Genomic DNA, 13,320 nt, shown 5'->3' with positions numbered 1-13,320 from the left:
GACTGGCAAAGCAGATTGCAAAACTATTCTCGTTCTAAAAAAATAATTGACAGCATTGCGCAAATTGGCTATTTAAAAGCGCAAAACAGTTTCTATTAAGCTTCATTGCAGCTTCGAAAGCAGCCATCAATTAGCCTGAAGCTTGATAAAATCACCAGATTTAGATGTTTAAGAGCTGAAAAAAGGTTTTTACTTCTAAACCTAAACCATAGATCAGCCACAGGTTGAATAAAATCAGCTATAAAAGCGTTTGATCAGCCTGAAATTGTTACTTGGGATGGTATTAACAAGCGTATACACGGTAAAAAATCATCACGTCTAATTTAAGTGTTCTTGCACTTAACTCCGTCTGACACGCCGCACTATAAATTGAAGTGATTTCATATTGATTTTCAAGTGATTCTCAATTTGTGTCGAAAGGAACTTTTATTGAACACAATTCAATAGAAATCCCCATCGAATTATAATGTATATTAATTGAATTATTACCACTGTTTTCATGCATTGAATTTGAAATAGTTTGCATTTCACAAATGTCAAAAATGTGCATGTCAACGAAAACTTTCACAACCTCGTGTAGTAGGTAGTAAAACGTTGCGTTCGAAGTGATAAAGTAATATTATTGGGTGAATTCACTTGTGATCTTGAGCGTGAGTATAAAGAAATTTTTTCTGTGATCAAGATTAATAATTTAATATTTGTTTTCAGATTACAGAGCTGATTACATGAACAGGGCAGCACCAGTTAATCTGCCAAAGGCAATAAAGATTCCCCCAGAGCTACCACCCTTTTACGCTTTACCACCCGGACGCAGCTTTTGCAGAAAGCGCACAACAACTGGTGCTGCTAAATATGTTTTAAATTGGGTCCTAAAATTTGTGATAAAAAGATGATTTTTTTAGAAGGAACGATAAAGCTTCCCATTATGACTACCAGAGTATAGTTTTTTCTTTTTTAAAAAGATGCAGAGCACTAAAAAATTAAAAAACAAAAATATTGTAATTTATTCTCCCTTGACATTATAGATCTTCCTTGACATAACAAAAATAACACGTTTCTGGCAACAATGATAGCTTTTTCTCACTGGCAACTCTGGTTTGACATTAGAGCAGCTGATCGTTTTGACAGTTACAGCTTCGCAGTTGTCTCTTGTGCTTGTCTGCGTTTTGCTGGTCGTGAGGAAGTGGAACATCAAATTTGTACTAGTTATCGGATAAAAGTTTTGATTCGGGCAATGTATTTCAATCCATCGATTCACGGTGCTAGACTTTGCCCAAATCTAGTTTGCGCTAATGACTAAACGATGTCAAACTGATGGCCAACAGTATACTCGGTACAATCGACCCCGCAGAACAGTATAAAAAAAAACGCCAACCGAAACTGGCACCGTATTATCAATCAGATTGGTATGTTCTGCTACTCCGATGTGAATCAGCAGTAGGGCGAACGACAGACCAAAAATTTCTGTGCGTTTCTAACCAAACACGGTCGCATCTCGATGGCGAGTGTTGCATCCGAAAACTGAAGCCATCCACGCTGTGACCAAGTGCAGTCACTACGCTTATTGCTGATTTTGACAAAGGTCTTAATTAAACTGAGATGACCGGAACCGGAAAATGAGCTGTAAACTCAGAAAATGTTTTAGGTCGCGATTGCCAAGCCATTTCCTGACTTTGCAACTTTTGACTTTTTGACACACTATCACATGAGCGTGAAGGAAAACAAAAAGGTTTCCGTGACATTTCAAGACATACTATGGTTTCTTTTTATAATTCGTGTTGTCTAGACACCGCTTGACACAACCATGCACAACTATAGTTTGTCTATATAAGGTTGCCCAAATGTTTATTTTTTGTTCAAAATTTCACAAAATTAAAAAAAAAAGGTTTTTAACGGCAATAGCCTAAAAATATAAAATTGAATATCAAAATATTTGTTCCTAACCCTAACCTCATCGATTCAAGCTAAAAACGACATAGGGCTTTAGGACCCAATTGTGCAATTTATTAAAATAAATATATATTTTAAAAACTAAGTCGTACACTTTTGGATAATGTGGATGACGTTCTAATTTTAAAACATGGCACATAAACAAGGATGTCCAAGACACTCACAATTAAAGTGATTTTCTGTTGATTTCATCATGCTCTGTATTGATTCTTTTCAAGAGATTTGCATTTCATATTAAACTGTTTAACAAGTACAGCAAAGATTCGTTAATTGGTGGTTCGCTAATTGGGCGGTTCGTTAATTGGGTGTTCGCTAATTGGGCTATGTGACAACTTGAATGTCAAAATTGTATGGAATTTTCGAGTTTAGAAATTTCTAACAACTGTCAGTCGGCCCAATTAGCGAATCAGCTAGAGTGTAGTCGTGGCCCAATTAACGAATTCTGGCTGTAGTGCGAATTCAATAGTAAATCACTTTACTTCAGCGTGATATTTTTTTACCGTGTATATGAAACTGAAGGGTAAAGATCGTAAAGATGCGGCTAACATCTTTTTACGCTTCCTACACGTCCGACACAAAAAGAAAAAAAGCAAAAAAGTAACTTTGTTCGAGCGCTTACCAATACACATTTATCAGAAGCTGAAGTTACAGCGGGCTACTCACAAATACATTTGGTCCGAGGCAAAGTTTGTTATGGGCTAGATGAGATGTTGGCTACACGAAAAATGTATTGGAATGACATTTGTGACAGTGGGGTGGATGGTAACAAGGATGGTAATCAAAGCTAACTTTTTTCAAGGTGCATTGTAATCGTAGCTGTTGTAAACCCCTTACTCTGTACTAAATGTCGAGCACTTGCTGCCAAAATTGTGCTAATGTCAAAAATAAACAAACAAAGCTGAAAATTTTTCCAGACTAGTCGTAGTGGTATGCGATAAATTAAATCTCGGTTAAAAGAGTTCTTATCAAAAGCTATAATCAGTAGAGGCGAACTTTAATGCGTTCGCTAACGCGAATCGCGTTGTACAGAATTACGCCGTCCGCAGGATGAGTACCCTTCGTGTAAACAACCGAAAGTTCCGCTCGGAACTTAGTGCATTATTTGTGATAATTTGTTCCCTGGCCCTGCTGGGTCATAGAAGTTGCTGCAATGGAGAGTCAACTGACATCGAGTTGGATGCCAAGGCCAACAAAATGCACCAGATTGATAGCCTTAATTTGCTCCTGTACACGTTCCTGCTCACGCTGACCGTGCTGACGATTTGGCTCTTTAAACATCGGAGGGTTTCCTGGCTACACGAAACCGGACTGGCTGTCATATACGGTGAGCGGAAAGACTACTGCTATATACCTACTAATAAACAGTTTTATACGATGTCATTGTCTTGATCGTTATTGGGAAAATCGATACGTTATTCGATATGGCTGTATTCACTTGATTGAACATTGGACGATAATAAATAAGGACGATTTCTATTAGAACCTCTAAGTTATATGTGCAATATTGCATCATCAGTACAGTACTTTGACTGCTGACGGAATGTATCAGCTGCGATTTGCAACATAATCTTGTCATTGTTCAATATTATGCGTATTTGACTGAAGGTAAATGCTGTAAGTGTAAGTAACTTTTAGTTTCCTTGCACGTTCATGCATTACGACTGTTTGAATTTCGAAATATCATTGTTATAGCCAATTCGTTAAGCACCAAATCAATCGCAACTTTTGCAAAGTACAAATAAATGAGTCCTAAAAAATAGGAGATCGTTTCTGCTATTTAATTTTTCAATCATTTTATTGCAGTCGCCCATATCATACTGAACAATCCGGTATGTTTGGATGATTAAATTGTTAAATTACCTATTTTCTAAAAATATTCATATTAAAACTGTTGTACTATTTCAAATATATCGTACAAAATTTTAATTTACATTTGATAAATGGGCTATTCATGGGGAATAAGTCGAAATGAATAATTCTTTCAAGGCAACGTATGTTCTAATTAACCTGGTCAACAACCACAAGTCGTGGTGCCTGACTGCAAATAACCGGCACTCGAAACAATAATCAGCTTCATTTCGAGCTTGCTTGAAGGGCTTAGCTCAATGTAAAAAAATCATGGTACATACGTCTTAACATTACATAAATTGTATATATACCTATTTATGTTATGTGTCATTTAATTTCAATCAGTTGTGTGTATTAATCATTTCTTGTTAAATGCAAGTAACAAGTAGGCAAGTAATTACTCAAACCGTGCAACCCGGCCAGTTTTTTGTAAAGGAATGTGGCCAATATATCGCCAAATAAACTATATTTTATGAAATACGTGACGTGTCCATGAGTTTTAAAACATTTAAATTGCTATTTTCAGCCAAATTTACTTTGTTCACATGGCTGCTTATGGGTGGTTATATCATCATCGATTATTGACGTTAATAAAAGCTAGCTCGCAACAAAAAGAAAAAAATCCCATGCTTGTCGTTATTGCTGCTAGTTGTGTCGTTTCTATTAAACATTCGATTACGGCTATCTGTAACGTTGTATTATCACACCCTCACTTCATCGCGATGAATTAGCGAAACCTTTTAGTCGGTAGGTTCTTAGTCATAATTTAAGATACACAGTGTCGTGTGCCCGATACGATAGCTTTTCGTGCAGCTTCAGCATTTAACAAGTCACATGCATCAATTTAAGATTTATGCGCAGCAATAGCGTATCATTTGACACCATGTTGAAAATCTTTGACTTTGAAAATTTTGATTGTTTCACAAACCTTTACGCTTACAATGCATAACGACTGATATCTGAATGATGTTGAGGAAAAATCCTTTGCTGTACACGCTGGGACATGACTAATACTAGCACTGATAGCCGTGAAATTTCGCAGACGTAAACCATAAAATTCTTACTCTCTGAATAGGAATAGACTCATTGGTGCACAACCGTATCACAAAATTGTGATTAAAATTTACAGCTCTCTGTCGCTCGATGATAAACAGTTATTGTCAAACGCCTTTCTAGCATCTCAGCAAAAAAACTCAGATTTTAAATAATTCATCATTTATCTTAAATTAAAAATCAATGCTGTTCCTTACAATTATGCGTTATTGTTACAAGAATGAAAATGTATCTATATATTTTCACAAACAAGAACTAAAAACTAACGTTAAAATTTGGTTGGTCAACTATAATTTGTATTTTTTGTTTTCTATATATAGGACTCATAGTTGGAGCCATCATTCGGTATGCTGGCACTACAACACCAATTACACACGTGGCGGTGGAACCGGAGCCAGATGTGAAGTATAATCAAAGCCTGCCCCCAGATACGTTGTGGCTTATGTTCCCCGGGAAGCTGCAGGTCGATGGGGATGTACCGGTTCGGGCAAACAAAAGCTATTCGTATAGCTTCCGCGGTGAAGTCGCCAAATTGGAGGAAAACGAAATTGACCTGAAGGCAACCTTTGACCCTGAAATTTTCTTCAACATTATTCTACCACCGATCATCTTTCACGCCGGATATAGTCTCAAACGGGTGAGCGGCTATTTACTAATTGCATTGGTAATCTAACTAACTATTCTAACGCAATTTCGCAGAAATATTTTTTCCGCAATTTAGGAGCTATTCTAACATTTGCCATTATTGGGACAACACTTTCGGCTTTTCTGATCGGCGCATTGATGTACGGTTTTGCACAGATGATGCCGAAGTTAAGTGCCAGTTTTACTTTTCTCGATATGCTTTACTTTGGGGCACTGATCTCACCGACTGATCCATTGACAATACTAGCGATATTTAGTGATTTACACGTCGATGTTAACCTGTATGCTTTGGTGTTTGGAGAAAGCGTATTAAACGATGCGGTATCGCTTGTACTCAGCGGGTACTTCAGTTGTTGCTGTAAGTTCGCAAGCTAAATAACTAATCTAATCTTTGTTTTTAGTGCTATACAAAACTATGGCGAGCATTATTCGAGTACCGGCGGTTTCGAGGGTCATGCCTTCCTTAGGTCTCTTGGAGACTTTTTCAGTGTATTTTTCTTTTCACTTCTCATTGGTGCATCGATGGGATGTATAACGGCTCTCATGACAAAATTTACCCACATTCGTGATTTTCCTTTACTTGAGTCGGCTTTATTTGTGCTCATGTCATACAGCACTTTCCTCATAGCGGAGGCAGCTGAGCTAACTGGTATGGTAGCCGATTTGCCATGCAAAACAAACCCAATGTTCATAAATCTTTCTTTTTTTAATAGGGGTCGTGGCCGTATTGTTCTGCGGCATATGTCAAGCGCACTACACATACAATAATCTATCGGACGATTCACGAACTAGAACAAAGCAGATTTTTGAATTATTAAACTTCCTCGCAGAAAACTTTATTTTCTCCTACATCGGTGTATCGATGTTCACCTTCCCGAAACATCACTTCGATCCGTTATTTATCGTTAGTGGTTTTGTGAGTAAATTCTTATCTGTGAAAAGTTGAAATATTTAGTTTGGCTGTTTTAGATATGCGCCGCAATTGGCCGAGCTGTAAATATTTATCCTCTATCGGCGTTGCTAAATATTGCTAGAAAACCAAAGATTTCGTGGAACTTCCAACATATGCTTTTCTTTGCGGGTAAGCTGATCATAAAGTAAATAAATAGACCCCAGTTAAGCCAAGAATTTTTACTCCAGGTCTCAGAGGAGCAATGTCATTTGCACTAGCTATAAGGAACACCGTGTCGGATGCGCGACAAGCCATGCTCACTACAACTTCGCTAATAGTAATCGCAACTGTAATTATTCAAGGAGGTGCATCGAACTTTCTGCTGAATTGGTTAAAAATACCGTAAGTTTACTGTAGAACATAAAGCATATTGTTTTCACATTAACTTACGTCTCTGTTCGCAGAGTTGGCGTCGATGATGAAACGGAGGCATTACCTTATCGTGGTGTAAGAAGCGTAAGTTATCAAAAAAACTATTAGTTTATTTTTCTTAGTTCATTTCAAAACACATGCACACTTAACGTTATTTACTGTATGTTTATATTACCAGCAGATTCTTGTACAAATATCTTTCTTTTTGTATTTATTTCAAATCGCACCTCTAAAACTATACGTTTTACTAACTGCATATGCTATGTTCGTAATTCAAAAGGTCTACAACTCGATGGAGAACACAGCCGGGGTATGTTTTCGAAATAATCTATCCCTCGAAATTCCGAGCCAATGTAGTCTAACTATCTAACTATCACTATCGATCACAGTATCTACGCCTGAAAACTTCAATTCGCCTTTCCTTTTTCTACTGCTTTCACTGTCTTCTTTGCATTTTTTCTCAAATTATTCTAATTTAACACTTTCACACTCACTTCTCCAATTGTGAAACTAATCCAATCATGTTGTGTGCATTGCTAACTATTTCTGTAAAATATTTTTTCTATTTTTGCACGCACCCTTGCTAACATGAAAATTTTATCCGTGGGCTTCCGTGTGTTGTACGTATTGTGCTTATCAATATACAGTCTATCGACGTTGGTCTGAATCTAAGTCAGCTGCAAGTTAATAGAAGGACCAGTTCATTGGTAAGAAAGTCAAGTTATTTAGCAGTTTGCGTTTGCATTTCTAATTTTATTCTGTTAGTATTTCTTTCATGTTCGGGTTATTTGTTCTATCATGCTGATGAAACAGCTGTTTCTATTAAATTAAATTAAATTCTATGACTGTGGAGTGGGGAAAGCAGGATGAGTCTGATCCAATTTCGTAAATGTTTCGAAACAAGCTCGGGATGCTCGGTTCATTTTGTCCCATTTTGCCAAAGAGTATTTTGCCGATGCCTGCGGGTCCAAACGCGGGCTTAACGTAGGACTATGAGTTGGGCCACATTTCGTGCCTTCGAAGGATGGTGGATCTATTTTTGTGCTGTTAATCTACTTAACGCAAAGTCACCGGTCGATTAGGACTTGCGGGTTATATCATGAAAATTTTTTCTGACATTAAATTTTATAGAAAAGACGGGACACACCAGCCAGGACACACCAGTGAACTAGAAATTGGATTTGAAATCAAAAAATCAGAGCTTGATTTTTTTTTTTTTTTTTTTTTGTATGCCAGAAGGGCATTGGGTTAAAAGGCCACTGCGACAGTCTTAATGATCGTCTTTTGTGGCAGGCCCCGATTGCTGTACACAGTTTACGGATCGCTCATACCCATTGATGGAGTTGAGCGGAATAGTTGTAATCCTGTGCCCCAATTCGGTACTACATGGTTTATAAAGCCAATGACCGTTTTGGGATTTAGGCTCCATACCTGATATGGAGTAAGAAGGAAACTTCCTAAGAAGTTGTGCCTTGATAATGCAAGAGCTCCGCAATAGCAGAGCAGATGCGCTGAACTTTCAGGTTCAGAGTTACAAAAGCGGCAGGTGTCAGATGATACCTTGCCGATATTCTTTAAATGATAAAGAGCGGGGCTGTGTCCTGTTAGGAGTCCCGTGATCGTGCGTAGTTCACTACGAGTTAAATGGAGTAGTTTTTTAGCTACTGCAGGGTTTGGGTAGATAAACTGTTTAGCTTGTCTACAACCCTGTGTTTGATTCCAACGGGATGCTATTTCTAGCTTTTCCCATGTCATCAGTTCGCCTTTCACGGCGGATGTGGAGGTGCCCAGAAACGGTTCAGGACCAATAAATTGCTGAGCTGATCGTTGTCTTGCTAGGTTGTCAGCAAATTCATTGCCCTCAATTCCGCAGTGACCGGGCACCCAAAGTAATAAAACTTTGTTTTGGCGGGAGAGTTCCCTCAATGCTGTGCTGCACTCCCAAACTAATTTGGACACGCATTTGGCGGACTTGAGAGCCAGTAGTGCTGCTTGGCTGTCCGTGAAGACACCGATTTTCGCATGCCTGTACTTTCGTTTCAAGCATATTGTCGCACAGATGTATATGGCATATACTTCTTGAGCTTGAAATTAGTATTTGTATTTGAATTGGAATTCGAATTTGAATCTTGAAGTTTTATTTATAATAAAACTTTAAATTGGACCTAAAATTAAACTTAACATAGGACTAGAAATTGAATTTAAATTAGACCTTAAACTGCACTTGAAATTGCGTTTGAAATAAGACCTGAAATTGAACTTGAAATTGGATTTGAAATTATACTAGGATATGCAATTTCAGTTAAATATTTACTTGAAATTGGAATGAAATAAGACTTGAAATCGGACCCGAAATCGAACTTAAAATTGACGGAATTGAAAGTAGAAATGGAATCGGACAGGAAAGCTTTTTTTTTTTGTTGTTTAATGTGGTTTTAACCAGTTGGTCATTCACCACGCGACAGGAAAGTTAATCTTTAGTGTGACTTGAAATGGGAATTAAATTAGACCTGAAATTGAACTAATTGGATATGAAATTGAACTTGAATGCAAATTGAAATTCGACTTAAAAAAATTATAATTTTGCATATAGTCAGGCTAATGGCATTAGCATGTGAGGTTGCGCACATCGTAGATCGCTATATAATCACATTATATACCTGGCTACGTCCGAACAACCGCAAGGAAAGTGGGTAGGAATGTTAGTGTAGCATCTATACATTTGAAAGTGCAGGGAACCCATACTTCCTTTACAGATGTTACAAGAAAACAGAAGATATCGTGTTAGTAGGGCAAGGCAGACAATAAGGATCATGCGGAAGCTTTATTCAATAATAAAGTATATAGTAAATATGGAGTATATATGGATAAAAGTAGAACAATCTCACCAGCAATCCTTCGAGTGAACTATAATTGCATTATTTGAATTTCGATCAGTGCATCTAAAATCCAATAATTGATTTAATTTTTCCTTCTAATATCCATGTGCATTACTTGAAATTATTACGCGGTAATGGCACCATACGACGTGCTACGGCCAGTTTTCATTGCATAGTAGAAGGTGCTTGATGAGCTAAAACGAAATGAATAATTAAAATAACATGCTATAGGCTTCCCTGCTAACAGTCTGTGTGGCTCAGTCGTCTACCCAAAATCTCATTTTTGAGCTAGGAAACGCGCAGTATCGCACCTCCTAGCTGAGCTACTCAATAGAGTATTACCGGGTATGGCCTCGTGGAAGCGCTAGGTAGGAGCTTGGGCTGGCAAAAGCTATGTTGGACGCTTTCTCGTTTGTCTTCCCCATTTCATACCCAAATATCAATACTTAGCTTTACTTCAAGTTGAACTTGAAACTGGACTTGAATTTGGACTTAAATTGGATTTGAAATTAAACTTAAATTGGACTTGAGACTGGCTCTATTTTTACGCAATCAAATTACTTATTGCTAAAATGTGGGGCTTAATTAGCACCTCCGGATTTCCGAGTTACACCTTGAGGAATTATTTAGTTTATCAAATTTTATTACCATGTCAACACTGACGTGTCCAGTCATGGTATCCGCTCTAGACCTATAATACTTGAAACCATGTTTTATATTTTTTGTATGACTGATTTCTATGTATATTTTGTACACCAATACAATTAATTTCTCTGTACCATAATTGTTAGTGTGTGTTTGACTGTCTCAAATTAACTGGAGGTATTTCCAATAACAACATTTCAATTTCGGTCTTTTGACTAGGATCTGGAGAACCAAGATAGCGAAGGAATCACTACACCTGGTGGAACAAGGAGAGGAAACGAAAAGGCCGTTTTGGCTCGTGTTTGGGGTAATTTTGACACAAGGTATTCGTACTGAATGGCAATTTAGCGGTTCGGGGAAGTGACCTACCACCTTTCTCTTCCTCAGATACATGAAACCATTACTAACCCATTCGCGGCCAACCCTGCTGGAAACGCTTCCGGTGTGCATGAGTCCAATCGCACGGTTGCTGACCACTACGGAACAATTAACACAGGTAAGCAGTACGGTTTTATTGTGCGAGGATCATCTGTAGAAGGAATTGTTTCACTTTATGCTCAGGAGGGTCCAACTAGACGTGCAGATTCTGACTCGGATCTGTGCATTGATGAGGACGATCGGACATCGCGCGGTGATGGCACCATACGACGTAATTCGATCACTCGCGTAAGTATACGACTCGTTTCGGATGATCGCACTATATTTGCCAGCTATAAGAATCGTGATTGAGAAACCTGTTGGGTGCATAACTGCATGGTTGCTAAATACTGCTGAAACATAACATCTAAACTTTGTACATGTGTAGCATAACATGTTTTTTTCCTGATTTATTTCGACTAACGGGCTACGGTCACTTGAGAGTGCGACCTCACATTAAAAGTACTATTTGTTTCACATGATGGTAGTAGAATTGACCATATGTACTGTAGTAGATCCAACGTCATTTCTAGTCGGCTAGTGATAGCGATCGAAGATACTTTTAATTCAATCGCCTTTTACGGTTGTAAATGATTCTTGTGTATTTCTAAGCTCTCGGGACAACCTGCTAGATCTGATAATAAAAACATAATATAGAACCATTGTTGATTAATAATATAACAGATTATTGCCAGGCACGCTAAAATGGGCATTAGGTTTCAGTTTAAGCTTTAACACCTAACAAACATTTATTTTAATTGACATCTAGACTACCTGTTGTAGGTATTATTTTTTTAAAAAAATGAAATCACAACACTTACACCGCCCCGCCCGGATGCAAATAACTCCATCCACCTAACAACAGTAAGCACCTACTATTAATTAAGATATTTGGTTAAGGCATTCGGTTTTGGTTTATGCATGTTTTGTTAGCTAAGCGGCTGTGTCAGGTATATGTTACTTACGTACGCTTCATTTTCAGCCCAAAATGAGAAAATAAAGAAACGCTTGTGATTTCTGTTAAACGAAGCTAAACAAAAGAGAACGAAAATCGAACGGAACGGAAATTGACGAAGAAAAATTTCCCCGTGGATGTCGAGTATTGTCCTATTATCAAAGTCGTGTACATATTGTTTAGTTTAGAAATATTATCCATTATTCAAAGGGAGTTGGTTTGTGCAATTTGCAGTATGGTACAAAATGTATTGTATAAATGAAAGGCCGAAACATGTCGGTTAACTTATTATCCTATTATTTTAATGTTTTTCTTTATCAAATTAATTTAAGTAATATAAATTGATACAAATTTTTATATTTGAACCGAAATTTTTGCCGTATAACGTGCCAATACAATCAATGAATGCATCGAATTCGGTCAGTCTGAGCTGCTTCGTTTCAATTTGATTTATTGCTTTATAATTTAAGGTATTAATTACAGTCGGTTGAACATCACAGAAGCAAAATCCAATATTGTTTAATTGGTTTATGTTCATTCAAAGATGATTGGCATTTCACTCATTAGATAGATTGGTTTTACTCTTGAAGAATTAATACATTAGCAGTTCCGCCTGTGATGAACCACGACTAATAATTTTATGATTTATATAATCCGTACTTAATTGTTAAGTTTCCCAATGACAGTTTTCACAGAAAAACAGTAGAATATTATCCAACTCGCCGCTTGATTTGCAAAGAGTTTCCAAGAGTAGATGATAATTTCCTCCGAGAGGTTAGATTGTAACACCATAAAAGTGGTTTTAATGTGAAGCAACAAAGTTAATAGAAAGTGAATTGAATATTTAAAAAAATATTGTTTAATAGAAGTTTGTAGAAGTGAAGCTGCACTGAACATACATGATTTGAAACAGCAACCTAGCCGTTAGTAAAAGAGCCAATTGCAAAGCAAGAGTGAATATTTGCCACAAATACAATGTCCTCTATGTGAACTGTTTCGCTTATTTTACTATCTCGGCTTTTCTCTTCTCTTCTGTTTCGATCGATCTGTTCGAACGGATCTCATCCATCGTACCGTACCGCGTGGATCTAACATGTCCGAATCACTGTCATCCCGATCGTTTGCGCCAACAACCAGCTGGAGATTATGGATGATTCTGTTCATAACTCACTAAACTCAGCCAACTTTGCCAGTCGAATCATTCAGCAAGGCAAACGTGCAGGAGGCAAAATTTTTCATTTCTAGCCTTTTTACAGCAACGGATTTTGACTGCTTTATAACAGTTGATGATAAAATGTCTAATAGAGTTTTTTCCCTCATTTGCCTGACTGTGATACCTAATTACGAATACGATATTTGCCATTATAAGATCTACTGAATGTAATGTTTAAAATCACAACCCTAAAAAATAAACTAAGAAATGATTTAAAATGTAAATTCACTACTCCAGCAGAAATAAAAGAAATCTTGTTTAATCTTACAAAATTTGTTGTTTTATTATTGACTTTAATTTAAATTCGTTGATTATTGTGTTAAAGAATGCAGCAAAGTAATCACCTTTATTCTTGTTTACGGCCGTATCCTGCATTCGTACGAATAGTTTG

General features: G+C 37.2%; 1 protein-coding gene across 5 annotated transcripts; it reads left to right on the top strand.

Annotated features, from left to right (window-relative positions):
* The first annotated feature begins 2,850 nt into the window (after positions 1-2,850).
* On the top strand, positions 2,851-12,723 carry LOC128744236 (sodium/hydrogen exchanger 7). Of its 5 annotated transcripts, XM_053841081.1 has the most exons (14): positions 2,851-3,274; positions 5,172-5,488; positions 5,551-5,837; positions 5,898-6,145; positions 6,210-6,412; positions 6,466-6,577; positions 6,637-6,790; positions 6,853-6,904; positions 7,101-7,130; positions 7,468-7,527; positions 10,564-10,667; positions 10,732-10,840; positions 10,906-11,010; positions 11,744-12,723. In XM_053841081.1, the coding sequence occupies exons 1-14, from the start codon at positions 2,998-3,000 to the stop codon at positions 11,759-11,761; spliced, it is 2,076 nt and encodes a 691-aa protein (XP_053697056.1). In that variant the 5' UTR covers positions 2,851-2,997; the 3' UTR covers positions 11,762-12,723. The 5 variants fall into 5 exon arrangements, with proteins under 5 accessions (XP_053697056.1, XP_053697054.1, XP_053697055.1 ...); XM_053841079.1 differs by lacking the exon at positions 11,744-12,723 and having other exon boundaries at positions 10,906-11,737; XM_053841080.1 differs by lacking the exons at positions 7,101-7,130; positions 11,744-12,723 and having other exon boundaries at positions 10,906-11,737.
* The last annotated feature ends 597 nt before the right edge of the window (positions 12,724-13,320 follow it).

The sequence above is a fragment of the Sabethes cyaneus genome, chromosome 3 (genome assembly GCF_943734655.1).
Source record: "Sabethes cyaneus chromosome 3, idSabCyanKW18_F2, whole genome shotgun sequence".
In the NCBI taxonomy this organism is placed as follows: Eukaryota; Metazoa; Arthropoda; class Insecta; order Diptera; family Culicidae; genus Sabethes; species Sabethes cyaneus.
The sequence above is the reverse complement of the archived record's forward strand: the minus strand, read 5'-3'. Positions and strand labels throughout refer to the sequence as shown.